The sequence below is a fragment of the Apis dorsata genome, unplaced genomic scaffold (genome assembly GCF_000469605.1).
Source record: "Apis dorsata unplaced genomic scaffold, Apis dorsata 1.3 scaffold_74, whole genome shotgun sequence".
Taxonomy (NCBI): domain Eukaryota; kingdom Metazoa; phylum Arthropoda; class Insecta; order Hymenoptera; family Apidae; genus Apis; species Apis dorsata.
The window spans coordinates 211,418-226,791 of record NW_006263372.1 but is presented as its reverse complement, the minus strand read 5'-3'; the positions used below and the strand labels follow the sequence as shown (position 1 = coordinate 226,791).

At 26.9% G+C, this 15,374-nt stretch overlaps 1 protein-coding gene and 1 long non-coding RNA gene across 2 annotated transcripts; both read right to left on the bottom strand.

Moving 5' to 3' along the window:
• Window positions 1–92: 92 nt before the first annotated feature.
• LOC116184885 lies at window positions 93–2,524 on the bottom strand. Its single transcript, XR_004149543.1, has 2 exons — window positions 1,832–2,524; window positions 93–905 (listed from the first exon to the last, which is right to left on the bottom strand). It is a non-coding gene; the product is annotated as an uncharacterized LOC116184885 (long non-coding RNA).
• Window positions 2,525–5,190: 2,666 nt separating this feature from the next.
• Window positions 5,191–8,604, bottom strand: LOC102678883 (integrator complex subunit 12-like). The gene is made up of 4 exons (XM_006610361.2): window positions 8,479–8,604; window positions 6,710–7,141; window positions 5,733–6,051; window positions 5,191–5,402 (listed from the first exon to the last, which is right to left on the bottom strand). Exons 1-4 carry the CDS (start codon window positions 8,506–8,508, stop codon window positions 5,257–5,259), a joined length of 927 nt encoding a protein of 308 aa, XP_006610424.1. The 5' UTR covers window positions 8,509–8,604; the 3' UTR covers window positions 5,191–5,256.
• Window positions 8,605–15,374: the final 6,770 nt, after the last annotated feature.

The following is a 15,374-nucleotide window of genomic DNA, read 5'->3' as shown; positions in this document are numbered from 1 at the left end:
AAAAAAAAAAAAGAAATAAATTATTTGATAGTTACATAATACATGGATTATAGCAATATTATGTTATGAATATGATTATTGTTTATGTTTATATATGTAGCATACAAGTTTTTAAGTGCAATACGATTGGCATTTCGATTGGCATTTCGATAATTACAATGAAAATAGACGAGGATATTCAAACAGAAATCTATAATTATCTTATGACATACATATATTCTTGACCAAAGCATGAATGTGTTACGTCCAAAAATCACGGAGCAAATTGACGAAGATAATTCAAATAACTATTTATATTAAATTTTATAATCAAATTCATGTTCTCTTTAAAGGTATTCGCATTAATATTTCACACAAAACATTAAATAAGAAAAAAGAATATTTGTGATAAAGCACACTGCTATAGTTACTGGAATTAGTTTTATAAATCCTTGACATTATATATAACGCTAAAAGGACAACAGATGAACAAAATCATCATCATGTTCTTAAGAAAAAAATGTATGTATTTACATGGCATGTATTTTCATATAAGAAATTTTTATTCTTTTACATTGTTTTTAATATTTTTTTGATAACATACAATCATCTATGTTTCTCTGTATACATTTACAATAAACTATTAAGCAAAATTCCTTTGTTGGAATACATAAAATGATCATTAAATTCAGTTTTCAAGTGTTCAGAAGCATATAAAAAACGTAAATCGCATACAATCAAACATATCTTGATGATTCCATTGTAAAATCAAGCGTTTATACTCGTTATATAGAAATAATTGCGAATTATTATGAATTAATTGATCGACACCAAACATTAAAATCCGTGCCAAGTGATGTATTAAAGATACTATGATGTATCTGTCATTGGCATCATCTCATCCATGATGATCCATAGATTTAAATCTAACAGAATATCTTTAATGAATCACTTATTTCTGATATTCTTAACTATTTTTATGATGATATTCGTTTATAATTTTATTTGATCTGAATATATTTCAAAATTAAACGAGTTTCTATATCTATAACTATCTGCTATTCGATGCACATAGATAAAATATACACTGCTATATATGTATTATTATATTAGTACATTGTCTTAAAAGACAATCGCAAAAATAGTTCATTTTATAATGTATATATAATGTACAAGAGATTTAAAAAAAGATGTGATAATTATTTGATTTTTTGTTTGGAAATTTAAATAATATAATAATTTTACATAAAAGAATTCTATTTTCAATATTTATGTTTAGGTTAGGAAAATTTAATCATTTATAAAAATCGTAATAAATTTGTTACGTATTTAATAAAAATAATATCAGTAACAAAATATTTTTTCAATTTATATATGTTTATCAAATTGCTTGCATAATGTTTAAATTGAAAGATTTATCTATCGATCTGAATATTATTGTAATAATTTGAGATCATTATGATTATGATAAATCAATAATTTTACTATACATTTTAGGCTCTTCATTTAATCATACAAGTATAATCAATATAAATAAATTTTAATTTTTGTAATATTTTGAATTGAATTATATCGTATTATAAATTTTCATATTGACGTTAATAGATTAATTTTATATTTTCATAGTATTAAATTACACAAGAAATAATTGCATAAGTATATTAAAGTTTATTACATTATTATTCGAACAATTATTAAAAATTTTATAGCGACAATTACAAATAGAACGTGTATTATAAATATACGTTTATATAATATTATTTGTTCAAAATTTTTTCCAAACAATTAATCAAAATTTTCATCTCGAAATATCTTGTATATTTACAAATATATACAAAAGATTAATACATACATTTAAATAATAATAAATTGTATCCACTTGTTGTTCACCTCGGTAAATGATTTTATAGAAAGCTTGTACATAACTTATTATTATTAAAACTTATTATATAAAATCGCGTTCGATTTTCAACGAACGATTAATTCGTGGCTGATCTAGAACGGTTTATGTAAAGTAGTGTGTAGTTTGTAGTTCGATGTCAGAGCATGATGCGCTGATGAGATGCAATATTGAGTCAACCTTGACATGTGTCAGAATCTTTATTTAATTGATGTCGGCCATTTGGCACGATATCACTGTCATGAATTAGGCTGTACGTCACCTTGCGCCGTTCGAACAACAGATTTATTATGTAAAGTAGTTCAAATTAGGTTCTGGAGCAGAGTGATACCATACCATATATGTATGTATATAGTATGATTATAATGATTATACATACATATATTAAAAAAAATTCATATTATTGCACTTTGCTCCTTATGTACATAAAGCAAATGCTACATATATACAATTTAAAATACTGAAAAGACAGTGAAAAAATCTTTTTATTGCAAATAATAGTGAAATTGACGAAAGTTAACAATCGATGATAGGGAATATTCTAACCTAGAAGATTAAAAATTTTAATTTTGGATCATATTTTTAAAATATTTGCATAACATATTATAATACATTTGATATATATGTGAATTTGTTATAAATTAGACTTAAATGAAGAGAATGAAGAGAATTTTGCTCAAAATGGCATTTTCAAATTGGCAGTTCTCGATATTTTTCAAATATGCGTTTTTAATACGCATATAAAAAAATATAAAGGTCTTGTTATTTTTTGAATTAAAATTGAATTATTGGCAATATAAAAAGACATTATGTTAACAACATTATTTTGTGTTATTTAATCTAGTTTGAAAAATACCCGAATTTTTTTAGAATAAGAAAAAAATAAATATTTTATTTACGCCACAGATATGCCACATTATGCAAATATAGCAACTTTTATATTGATGATAATAAATTTAAAAAAAATTCAAACTTAAAGAAAATATTAAAAAAAAATCAATATAATCAATATAAAAATTATTAATGTATATTTTTTTTTCACGTGCCAAAAATATAGCAAAAAATGGTCATTTAGATTAGAATATTCCTTTATATTTGTATTTAAAGCTTAAGAAAGAGGATACGAAAAATATCTTCTCTCTCCGAGATTTTAGACGTATATACATATATATTATTCATTTAATTTCTCTAATGCATGCACGCACATTATAGTAATTTCGAAATGAGCTTTTAACTACTCGACCACACAATTTATAGCGGGTATTAAGGATCTCGTATTTAAAAAGGTTGAATTTGTCGTAATAACGATAAAGGAAGTTAGGAAACTTTTATCATGATAACACGTTAACATTTTCAGAATAACTAAAGAGAGAACTAGAGAGAAACTACAATGAAATTAACTAAAATATTTTCTCTATGCTTTATTTTTAGAATTATATTTGAGCTATATATATTTTTAAGAATAACAAAATTTATTTGTGAATCCGTATTTTACTTGTACAGTTATTTACAAATAAGATGTACGTATATATTTTTTTCTCGTTGAATTTTATGAAAAATGATTTAAAAAATTTGTAGATTCGATTGAAGATTTGAATTAGCAATAAGTGTCGAAGTTATCGAACAGCATATCGATTCTACAGAATTCTCGAAACTTCGACTCCTAAGAATCAATGAAATTATTCTTGTAATTCGCGACATATTGAAAAGTGTGTGTTTCATCAATTTTCTCTTTCTCGATGTATGAATCATTTAAACGATTGACAATTCTGTGATAATCGGCACAAATTGTATGATAACGCTTTTATGTTTGTATAGTACATTTTCTCAAAGTATACGTATATGTCTTTTATAGTACCTAATTATATAAAAATATTTAAAAAATTAGCAATAATTTATTTATATTTTTTTCTTCGAGATTTCTCACCAATTATTTTTGCATGATATTTCGTTTTGGATTGTAGGTATATAACATTACAGAATTCAGAATTTTTGTTCTTGTGGGATCTTGATCTCGTGAAGTCGCCATCTTACAAAAATTTATAACTATTTGTAACATTAAAAAATTAAACTTTTTTTTTAAATTTCTCGATTATAATTTCTGCATTTTGATGATAGAATTATTTAAAAAAAATATATATTTTGAATAATCTAATCTACATTGGTATATATTCACGATTGAATTGTGTAAGACAAGATTAGGTCACGAAAATATCAATAGAATTGGGTCATATAGAATCCTTTCGTATTTTGTCATTCGTTATTATATGTTTTTTCCATTTATAAATACATTATCGTCCAAAATCGTTAATAATAGATTGCAAAAAAATAACAAAAACATTACTTTCGTGTAAACAATAGGTTAACTTATTATATTTTTAATTAAATATATTTCACGTATAACTATATATAATATAATCAGTTCTTAAAAAATAAATAAAAATATCATTAAAAAAAGTTTAAAAATCTTCGAGCACTTATGAACGATAATGTACATCTCGTATACGAAAGAATTAATATATCGAACGACAATACGAAACGAAAGATTCGTTATGAAGCAAAAGGTGTTGCACTTCTGTGCAATCTTATGGCGCTTCACGTGTGTTACGCTCGATCTTCACTGGCATATACGCACGAAAGTCAATTAGAGCGAAAGTGATCGAGCATCGACTAAAACTTCGGCATGGCTGCCGAAGGTAATTGAACTCGGTTGACCTTAATAGAGAGAAGTGAGAAAACCGAACGATACGTCTGACGATGACAGATACGATACATCTTATAAATGAGGCAAAAGTAGAGGGGTTGAATGAACGAGGCGATGAAACCACGTCTTTTTATTTCAGTTATTAAGTTCACTTTCGAAAGGCTTGTTGGTATGGTTTAATGTAACGAGCAACATCTGTAATCGGCTTAAATAAGATACTACCCTGTACCACTGTGATTGAAGTGTTTAGAATGAAGTTATGTAGTGTGTAACTGCGTGGATTTGTTTGAAAGAATAGACGTATTTGGAGATGGGTTTTCCATTGTACATGTATATGTAATTAAATAATAAAACCTAATGTGCATGTACCTACTCTTAGGTGTGTTGAATTATTGCTTTTTTTTTTTTGGTGATCGTTATTTTCTTTTAATTTTAACAAATTTTTGCATATGAAAGATATAATTAGAAGTGATGCGTAGATAAAATTTATCAAGTGTATTTTTACATAGTTAATTTAAAATATAATTTTTTATTAATTATTTTGCTTTAATAAAGTATTTTTGATCAACGAGAGAAATTTCTTGGATGAATTGAATTTATTTTTGTATTTATTATATATATATATATATATAAATTTAAATGCTTGGTATTATTAATACATAGTAAATAATATTTATTTTATAATAGGACGTGTGACTGAAAGTTTCGAACCGATTCGTTTTCTCAATTGACTCGACGATGATGTCCTCGTCTTGTGATTTGAATGAAAATTACTTTTTGCAATTATAGCATTTTCACCAATGTTTCTTTGTAAAACATCTAAATTTACAAATAGTCTCTATTACATCCGAAAATTAAAAGTAGAAAATTATACACTGCGAATCAAAAGTTTGAAATCAGTTATACATTTCCTACAAAATATATTCCTACATATTTCCTACAAAAATTCTAAAAATTTAAAAAAAAGTGAAGCCATAATATCGATTAACGAATAGAAGATGTAAAATAAATAAAATCGTTATTGAAAAATCGTTAAAGAATTAATAATAAAATCAGCAACAAACGAGATACTTGATTAATTGAATTGAAAATATGATTTCAAACTTTTGACAGGTGGTGTAAACGTGCATAACAATGACATAAATTTACCAGACGAAGTTTGATCAACGATTCCAGTTTCATTCTTCATATTTCCATTCAATTTCACTAACTTGTTCATCTTTGTGGAAGCTTCTTTGGGTTTTCCCTCGTCATTGGTCAGACGAGACCTTTTCACTTTCTTTTCATCGAAGGCGATGACAGAGTTTACGGAAGAAGTGTCCATGCATTTTCTACACCTCCACACGATTCTTGGATCGTAGACGTCGATATCGACGACAGGGGGTTGATGGCACAGGGGATGATAGACTTCTTGACATTCTTGACACTCCAACAATATCAATGGTCCTAGCTTTGCCCCGTTACAGATCTTTCGTTACAAGCAAAAATCAAATTAGACGTATTAAATCTTGTAAAATAAAATATGAAATTAAAAATAAATTTAAAAATTGGAAAAGAGATATTTTAAACTTATAAAAAACTACGAAATTAGTAAATAATAGGAATATTAGTAAAAAAAAAAACTGGAAACTAAAGAAGTTAAAATATTTCTATTATATAACATTGAATATTGTAGATTTTATTTCTTTAAAGTAGATTTTAAAGTATATAGATTTTTAGTCCAAGATCATCTGAAATATAAATAACAATTACAAAGTGAGTTTTTTTTAAATTATGAATACACATATTACATATACACAATATTATAATAATATGGAATACAGTAAATAACAGAAGATATAAAATGAACTTAGTTTTTTCAAAATAATCTTGATTTTGATATGTTGTGGAGCTCATTTTTTTATTTATATATTTTGATATAGAGAATTTTCATTATTTTTTGAAATAAATTTTTAACATCCCAGATACATACATATCTCTCTTTCTTGCACTTTCTCTCAAGCTAACTTTTGTTCACAAAAAAATGTTTATTACATAATTAACCAGAAAGGAGAAAAATGATGGATGTCATTAAAATTGTACAATATTATAATTTATAATTTACTTTACTAAAATATCACCAAAACCTTGCACAATAATCCATCTCCAGATCCTTCATCAGGAATGGATATTCTCGGGATGTCTCCTTTCTCGCTGCAATCCTCAACATCCGTTGTATCAATTATTTTCATCAGTTTCCAATTATTCTCTGTCGCCGTGTTATCATTATTTCCAAAAATCAACTGACTTCCGGTTTTCTTCGAGGCGATGTTCCTTTTCCGCGAGGACGTTTCCGATCTTTCGTTTGATTTCCCGTAGATTTTCGTATTTTGCAAAAATTTCTTTGGCATCCTCGCCATCAAAGTTTTGTCAAATCCATACCTTCTTTCGATGAACGTATCGAGCATTTTACGAAGTTTTTCTGTGCTGTCGTCTTCCGTCGAGTGTAGAAGCGCTAACGCGTTGAAAAAATCTTCGTCTATATCGGATGCATCTTCCGTATCCTCGTACATTGTGAGCTATTTTTATTTTTCAACTTTTTATTTCTTTTTTAAAGAGAGGGAGAGGAGGGAGGAAGAGTTTACACGTCGGATAAAATTCTTCAGGCAAATTACGAAATATCGTCGAATGAAATATGAAATATGAAAGAATGAATGAATAAAAGAAACGGCATTGATTTAATTCTTGAATGTCATATTAAGTCATTTAGATTCGATTCAATCCTGTTCAATCATTTTTATATGCTATAATCAAAAATTTTTATAAAAAAAAAGTAATATTGCTTGATAAAGTGGAAACAAATAACCTTATTCTAATAAATTAACCAAAAAAAAAGATTATACCTTAACAGAGCTGTAAAAAAAAATTCAAAATGAGATATTTCCTTACCGTCTCTCTAATAATGCACAAATTTCAAATTTTCAAGGAAAAATTTAATTATCTCTATAATCTGGAAAATAGTGTTAAAAAAATTAGCACCGAAGGTGAACGCATTCGATTATACGAATAGTAACGATACTAATACAAACTTGAGATGGACGTGCATTGTGAAATATGCCGAAGGAAAGTAGTTGATATTTATCAACTTGAGTATCGACTTGCCTGCCGATTGTAACATCGATAAAATTGCATCGATGCGCTATTGTTTTCCAAGAGAACTGACAAGCTGCCAATCGGTTTACTGCAGTTATACAGGGTGTTAAGAAACGTGTGATATATTTTTCGAAGAATTGATTCTATCTCTTTGCTATCCTATGTCGAATTAATCTCATACTATTTCATTTCATTCGATTCTCTTCTATTGTAATATGTATAAAATATAGAATGCTTCAAACAATTATAAAACTTTTGTATAAATATATTAAATTTTTTATTGTTTAGAAAAAATAAATAATCCAATCAACCAAATGTATTATTCTTGTTAACTAATAATTTTTAAGATTCCACATAAAAAATATTAATTTAATAATTGTTTATTCATTCACACACAACTTTCAAATCCTCTTTTAATTTCACTCTCAAACTCTCAAACATTCACTCTCTCCATTTTAGAAATTAACAAAGAATAAATAATCGATCATTGTAATAATCGAGATTACAATCGAAAATAGTTGAAAGAACGAGTTCTCTTAAAATCTCTCGATATCCGCAAAACTCTCGAAACTCCCACCCTTCAAAATAGTCGAGACACCGCGAGACGCCGATCTCGCATCCGATCTCGTTCGAACAGAACTCGAGTGGGAGGAAGAGTGGAGGGGGAGGGGATGACTCGGGCAAACTCGACGAAGAAGACGTAGGAAGCGTAAACGTCTAAGGAAAGGAGGCAAGAGGGGACGGGGAGAAACGCGTAGCTCACCTGGCATACCAGCAGAGTATCGCGACACATTTTGATCGAATTCTTCTCGAGGTCGAGGAATGCCGGTATCTCCGGTAGATATTATTACATATTTAGGTGGAACGGTGCGCTCTCCCGGAGGTAATACACTTAGACGTATTCTCTCTCGGTTTGCGCCTCGATGTCGATGTGTTGGTGACGTAGCGTGGTACATGGGTATTGGTGGGCGAAAGTGGGGGATCGTGAATGGTGGGGATAGTGGAACCGGAGGATATGTATCTAACTTTACTCTCGCGCACACCGGCTCTCTCTATAACCGTGCCTCTGCCCCGACCTCGAAGGATCGCAGTTCTGCGCGATATCCTGCATATCTCGGCATACCGTCCTCGTCGTTTCCGACATTGTTCCCCGGCCCCGGCCCCGACCCCGGTGTCCTGGCTCCAGCTCCCGATCCAACGGCGAATAATCCTACTCGTTCGACGTCTACCGGGCCCGGCTTCTCAGCTGGATTCCACTCGATTCTGGTACCGTGCTTGCAGCACTGAGGAACCATTCCCACTGTCTGTAATTGAATAATAATTGAATGGTTTTTCGGTACGAACGAACATGTCTGGGGAGCTTTCAGTTAAGATTGATATTCAATTATGATAAGATATTAGAAGATGCTTTTAATCCGTTAAGAGGTTATGTCATACGTATGTGGATATATGCATATTTGATCAAAATTATTAATCTACAAGAAAGAGAATATTTTTATTATATAAATTATTATATTATTTTATGTTATTATTATTCATATAATATGTTATTATTATTATATATTATTATTTTCTATTAACTATATTATATCAATCTTGTTTTCAATCTTTTTAGGTTAACAACATGTTAGATATAATAATAATATATGAGGAAAATTTCATATTATTGTGAAATGCATTTTCAATGATGAAAGATTAAAGCAAAAGTAATGTGTTAAAAGTCGTAATATGTTATTTCTTCGTTTTCTTCGTTGAATTTGTTTGTTTGTTTGCACGAAGAAGTTAATGTTGGAAAGAGATAAGAAAGAAAACTTCCGGTATTTTATTAAAAATTTATCTATACATAGAAAAGAAAATATTGCATTTTCTTACATTTGATGTATCAAAGTTATTGCAAAATCTATGTAAATATATGTAAGTATATTTAAAATATATACATAATAAATTTAAATTATTAATAGAACGATATAAACCTTTGATTTTCTCGTCTATATAATATTGGCAGAAAATTATAGAGATATCATAGGAGTATATGTATATCGAATTAATGCTTTACTTGATATATTGGTTGAAATCAATAAATGTAATTAATAACAACGGTTTCACGGTTCAAATACTTGTAATTACAGTGAAATGAGAATTTATATGTTTATTTCATAAAATTAAATAAAGTAGTCAAAATAATAAATTAATATGTAAATAAAATTTTAGTTAAAATTAATATATCGAAAATTATATAATAAATAGATCGTTTTAAATCATTCGTTAGCATAAACAATATTATCGAAAAATATGAGATTATTCATGGTAGTAATTTTTTTGTTGCATTATCTCGACGATAATATTTTCATATTTGATTATTTTTTTATTGCAAGTTTTACGACGCTTTCCTCGCTTTTCTCGACGATTTTGTTATTTAAAAAGAAAGAGCTATTTTCGATCCATTCCAACGACGAACGTTCGCATCACCTCATAAAGTTCGAAAACATTTCTTATAAACGGGAGATGTTTCGCGGGGGTGAGATTCCTAACGGAGCTTATCACAGGGAAGATTTACTTGCACGAACGACAAGCTACAAAAGTATTAAAATATCGCGTGAACGGTGCATTCAAGGAATTCTCGTATCGTGTCCGTGGAACAGGGATGCTTTTATAAAACGTTACTTTTTCCTTAAGTCTTTTAAGATTTATTTATACGAAATAAATTTCGAAACATTATAAGTATTTTTTATAATTTATTTTAATTCTGTTTTTATTATTTATACATTTAAAAATTTCTTTATTATTTTTAATGAAAATATTTTTTTTTACAGCGAGATTTTAATTGAATTGAGAAGAAAATAGAAATATAAATACATGGTAATATTGTTCATGATTATTTAAATTGTGTCAAATACTAAATTTATTATATATGTTATGTTATGTTATATATTATGTGTTAACATGGATTCCAAATTATATTTATTGTAAAATATTGTTTGTAACATTCATAATTTCACAAATACTAAATACCAAACATTGCTAAATCTAATTTTTTTCAAAATTAATTAATATTAAAATAAAAAAAAAATTATTCTAAATAATTTTTAAATAATTATATTGCATTTGATAGAGCAAATCTTATAATGTAACTAATACTAAAATATAATTTTATAATTTCTATTGTTGATTAAAGATCGAAGGTCCTTCAAATGTTACAATTTCGATAATAATTGTTCCTCAAACGCGATATCTACGATATAATCTGGCCATTGTCGCGACGTAGCAAATCCAAGCAGAAACTGGAATTGGCCAGCTTCTGTGTCCTGCGGTGCAGTTTCAAACAATGCAGGAACAATAGGTGCAACTTTCGTGAAATGATAATTTCAAGTTTGCTCTAGTTTTGACTTAATAAGTTTATATAACAAGTATCGCACGTTCAACTTTCAAATTTGCGTGCGAGAAGAGATTTACTATGATATAATGGATTGTGATAAAAATAAATTAAAATAGGCTCGTTAATTTATTTACTAATTGAAATTCATGAAACATTGCATAACATGAAACTTAAGAAACTCAAAATTTAAAAAAGAGACAATAATGTACAAGATGTCCAAATTTATTTATAAATCTATAAATTATTTGTAAATTACATGTATAAAAAATAATTCAGACAATAATTGAATGATTTTCAAAGAGATATAATTTGGTATAATTAATTTTTTTTTTAAATGAAAAAAGAATAAAGATTTTATAAAAATAATATATTTATGTATTTATAAATGGAATCATATAATTTTTAGTAATTGATGCAAAAAAAAATATTGAATTTATAAAATAATAATTTTGCAATTTTATAGTATTTTATTTTTATTTGAGTAGTAAAAAAGTAAAAATTTCTTTTTTAGAAAACTTTTATGAGTGATTGTATATACTACTTTTCAATTATATATAATGTTATATTAAGCTTTATTATTAATAAATCTATAAAAAGTTATCTTTAATAATAATATCTATATAGACATTAAATATTATCACTCTTTAAAAATGACTTATTTATTCGTTTGAATGTCTATTGTGATTGTAATGATAGTTCACTGTGTAATAGGAACTTCACAATGGTTAATTTACGACGTTGCAAATTTTTTCGTAACTATCAAATGTAGTCAATAATGTCAATGAACTTTTATGGAAATATTGGTTTGAAATATATATTTTGCAATAATTAATTAAACACAAAATGCATTGTTATATATTATCTTTCAATATAGTGCATTATTATAATCATGTGTATGAGATTCCATTTAATTTATATATAAAATCGAAGATAAATAATAAATAAAGCTTAATTTTTGTTTATATGTAATAAGTACATAATAATGCAAATATTTTTTACGATTTATTTATTATTTTATCATATCTTAAATAAAAATATAATTTTAAATTAATTTTATGAAATTAACTAAAATAAATTGTTATGTTTAATTGATAAAACATGAAAAATTTATTTTTCAAATATTATTGTAATTAATTTGTATATAATTTATTACAATAATCGCATTATAATCATAGAAATAATAATTTCTTTTATGATCATTGTCACTGTTTCGCTAGCTTAAAATTAGAGCTTTAGATTTGATAGCATGAGCATTGTCGAAAGTTTTACGACTTTATGACTATTGACATTAAGGACAGTTCACAATATATGTTCCTATTGAAATAACTCAAATAAATAGAAATCATGAGAAGAAAAATAATTGTCAATTTGATCGTTATAAAAAAATTTATATAAAACAACAAAATAATAAAAAAATTAATAAAAAAATTAAAAAAATATATTTTCCAATATTGTTTAATTTACAAATAATTTGTTTTTATAATTATAATTATATATATTTTAAAAATATTATAAATATATATTTATAATATTTTTAATTTTGTATTTATATATTTTTAATAATAATAATAATAATAAATATTTAATTACATATTTTTATGTTTGAAATATTCATATATATAACTATAAAAGAATAGTTTACATAGCTAAAAGTTTTATTCAACATTTCATTTAAATTTATGCTATTTATAAATGACATCTTATATGTATATTAATACGAAGTTTATTCAGAAATAACACACAATATGTACATTGGATTAGAAAATTTGAATTTCATTTTAAGCGTAAAGTTTCAAACGTGAAACAAATTTATGAATGCGTAGTGTCGTATATGGTCATACTTTAATCGAGGGTAAAGAGAACTGCGTACAAAATTGCCATAGAACTAACGGAATCGTTTAGTCCGCTCGTCGACATGTCACGAAAATCGAGCGTTAACGTAATTAAGTAATTAAACCTCGCGGGTGAAATCGGACCGTACCTTTCCCATTCAATGTGTCGCGTTCGCTGAAAACCCGCACGAAAACTGCGCGCGTTTCAGCCCCGCGGCGTGGCAGCCTCTGTCACTGTGCACGCTCCGCTACTCTGTGGTCGTTCGTAAACATTTGTCGGGTACAATGTGTCCAACTGACAAAAGGAGCTTGTGCAGTACAGCGCGCGCGTTTAAAAGCATTAATTACGACCGCTTTTGTCTCTCTGCAAAAGGCACGCTTTGAACGTCATTTTGATACGTGACATTTGATTTCACGAACGTTTTGTCATGTTTAAAATCGGCCCGATAAACGCTCAACGTGTGCACACGCGTCGAACAACACAGACAACTTTCAACCTATCAACGGTTCAGAAAACATAATATTCTTTATTTTCTTTTTCACGCGACTTTGTACATTGTTTTTAATGGTTACGCCAAACGTTCCGTGTGTGAAAAATGTATAAGTAAACGTAAATATTGTGTAATAATTCTCTTATATCGTTTATTCTTTTTATGCAATTATAATTATCGTTCGAAATTAGTGAAAAAAGTGAAACGAATTAATGGGATATGTGTAAATATATTCATTATTTATATTAATCATAAATTTAGTTATTTTTTACGTTTTTTTACTTTATAGATTTAATGATTTACTAAGTATTTCACATTTAGCAAATATCATTTTAATTTTTATTATTCAAAATAATTTTATAAAATGATTGTGTTTTATAAAATGATTTAAATATGTCATTATCATATGCCTTTTATATGCATAAATTAATTGAAATAATAGTTAATAATTTAAATAATTTTCATTTAATCTCATTAATCAAATTTTTATTAAATCTTTATTTATTTTTATAGATTAATACATCCTTAATAATAATATATTTTTTACGAACAAAAAATTATACAAAAACATATTGAAAAAAATTATTGTTTTTTTTTGATAAGATTGTATAACAATTGACTTCTGTAGATAAAGTAGAAAGTCGATTATCCGGGCAAGTAGTGAACTGATTTGATAAATTTATAACAATATATTCAATTTATTTTTTTTAATAATGATATTAATTATTAAAATACATATCATAGTAGTGAAATTTAGATTTAGAAATCTATAAAATTAAATATTAAATGATCAAAAAATATTATAAATTAGACTTATAGAATTATAAATATTAATTTGTTATTTTAATATTATTTAACAATTTTTTCATTTTTAATTAATGCAATCAATTTTGCAGTGAAATTCTTCTCATGATTAATATATATGTGATATAAAATTATATGTATTTATAATTTTTATAACAATCTTTTAAAAATTAGGATTTCAAATACAATATTGATGTATTGAATTGAATGAACTCAATTATGTTAGTAAACATTATTCAAAACCCTTACTATTATATTTTACAAATTATCTATTGAAAATTCCGTACAAGAAAATCTTGAAATCAAAACAAAAGTTACGAACAAAAGTTAAAAGTGATTTTAATGAATAGATTCTAAAATAAATTACTAAATATAAAAGAAAAATAATGCGAAGAATGATGAAGGATGAAGAGTCATTTTTCATGAAATGGAGTACTGAATGTCACTTGACAATCTTAAGGCAATGCATTTGTTTGGGTCAGTTGTCTCGCATTCAGCTACCATCGGTTAATCCCTAGGATCTGTTAAGTACACAAATGGCCCCAGACAGTCTGCTACCGAAAATGTAAACCATTCACTTTTGTAAGCGAACTAATTTATGTAAACAAACATTAAAACTTACACGATCATCATTATCGCATCGTAAAATAACAGAAACGTAATTGAATCTATTGTAAATATTTAAATAGATAAGCGACTATTACTAAAATGAAATGAATTTTTATTATGAAATATTTTTTTACATTGAAAAGCATCTATATTATAAAAATAAAAAAATTCGTTAAAAGAATTAAAAAAAAAGCGTTTCGTACAATACATATGCAATGATTTTGATATATGTTTAGTATCAAATTGCATGGAAAAAAAATGTATACAAAAGAGAAAAGTGGTCATTTTATGGTCTGTTAGTTCATGCGTTGCCATTTATCAAAAGATTCATTCGAAAAAGCTAAAACGTAACCTCTGAAATTCAACAAGTGCCCCTCAAACTTGAGCGAGAGAGAATAAACGAGTAAGCGAATAACAACATCCAACCTCTATTACGTGCGTGACGCGACTGATCTCCCGTGCGGGGAGTGGGGAGATGACGATCCTGTATGATGCAGTGGGGGTAGATGATCGGTCGAATTCGGTGCAATTCGTACATCGTCGGTTG

Bases quoted from the DNA above. Each gene is read 5' to 3' on its own strand.
- LOC102678883 (XM_006610361.2), bottom strand. From the start codon at position 8,508: ATGTGTCGCGATACTCTGCTGGTATGCCAG. The intron at 6,052-6,709 runs GTTTTGGTGATA...TTGTAACGAAAG, and splicing joins GAGATGGATTATTGTGCAAG to ATCTGTAACGGGGCAAAGCT. The intron at 5,403-5,732 runs GTAAATTTATGT...TTGTAAATTTAG, and splicing joins CGTTGATCAAACTTCGTCTG to ATGTTTTACAAAGAAACATT.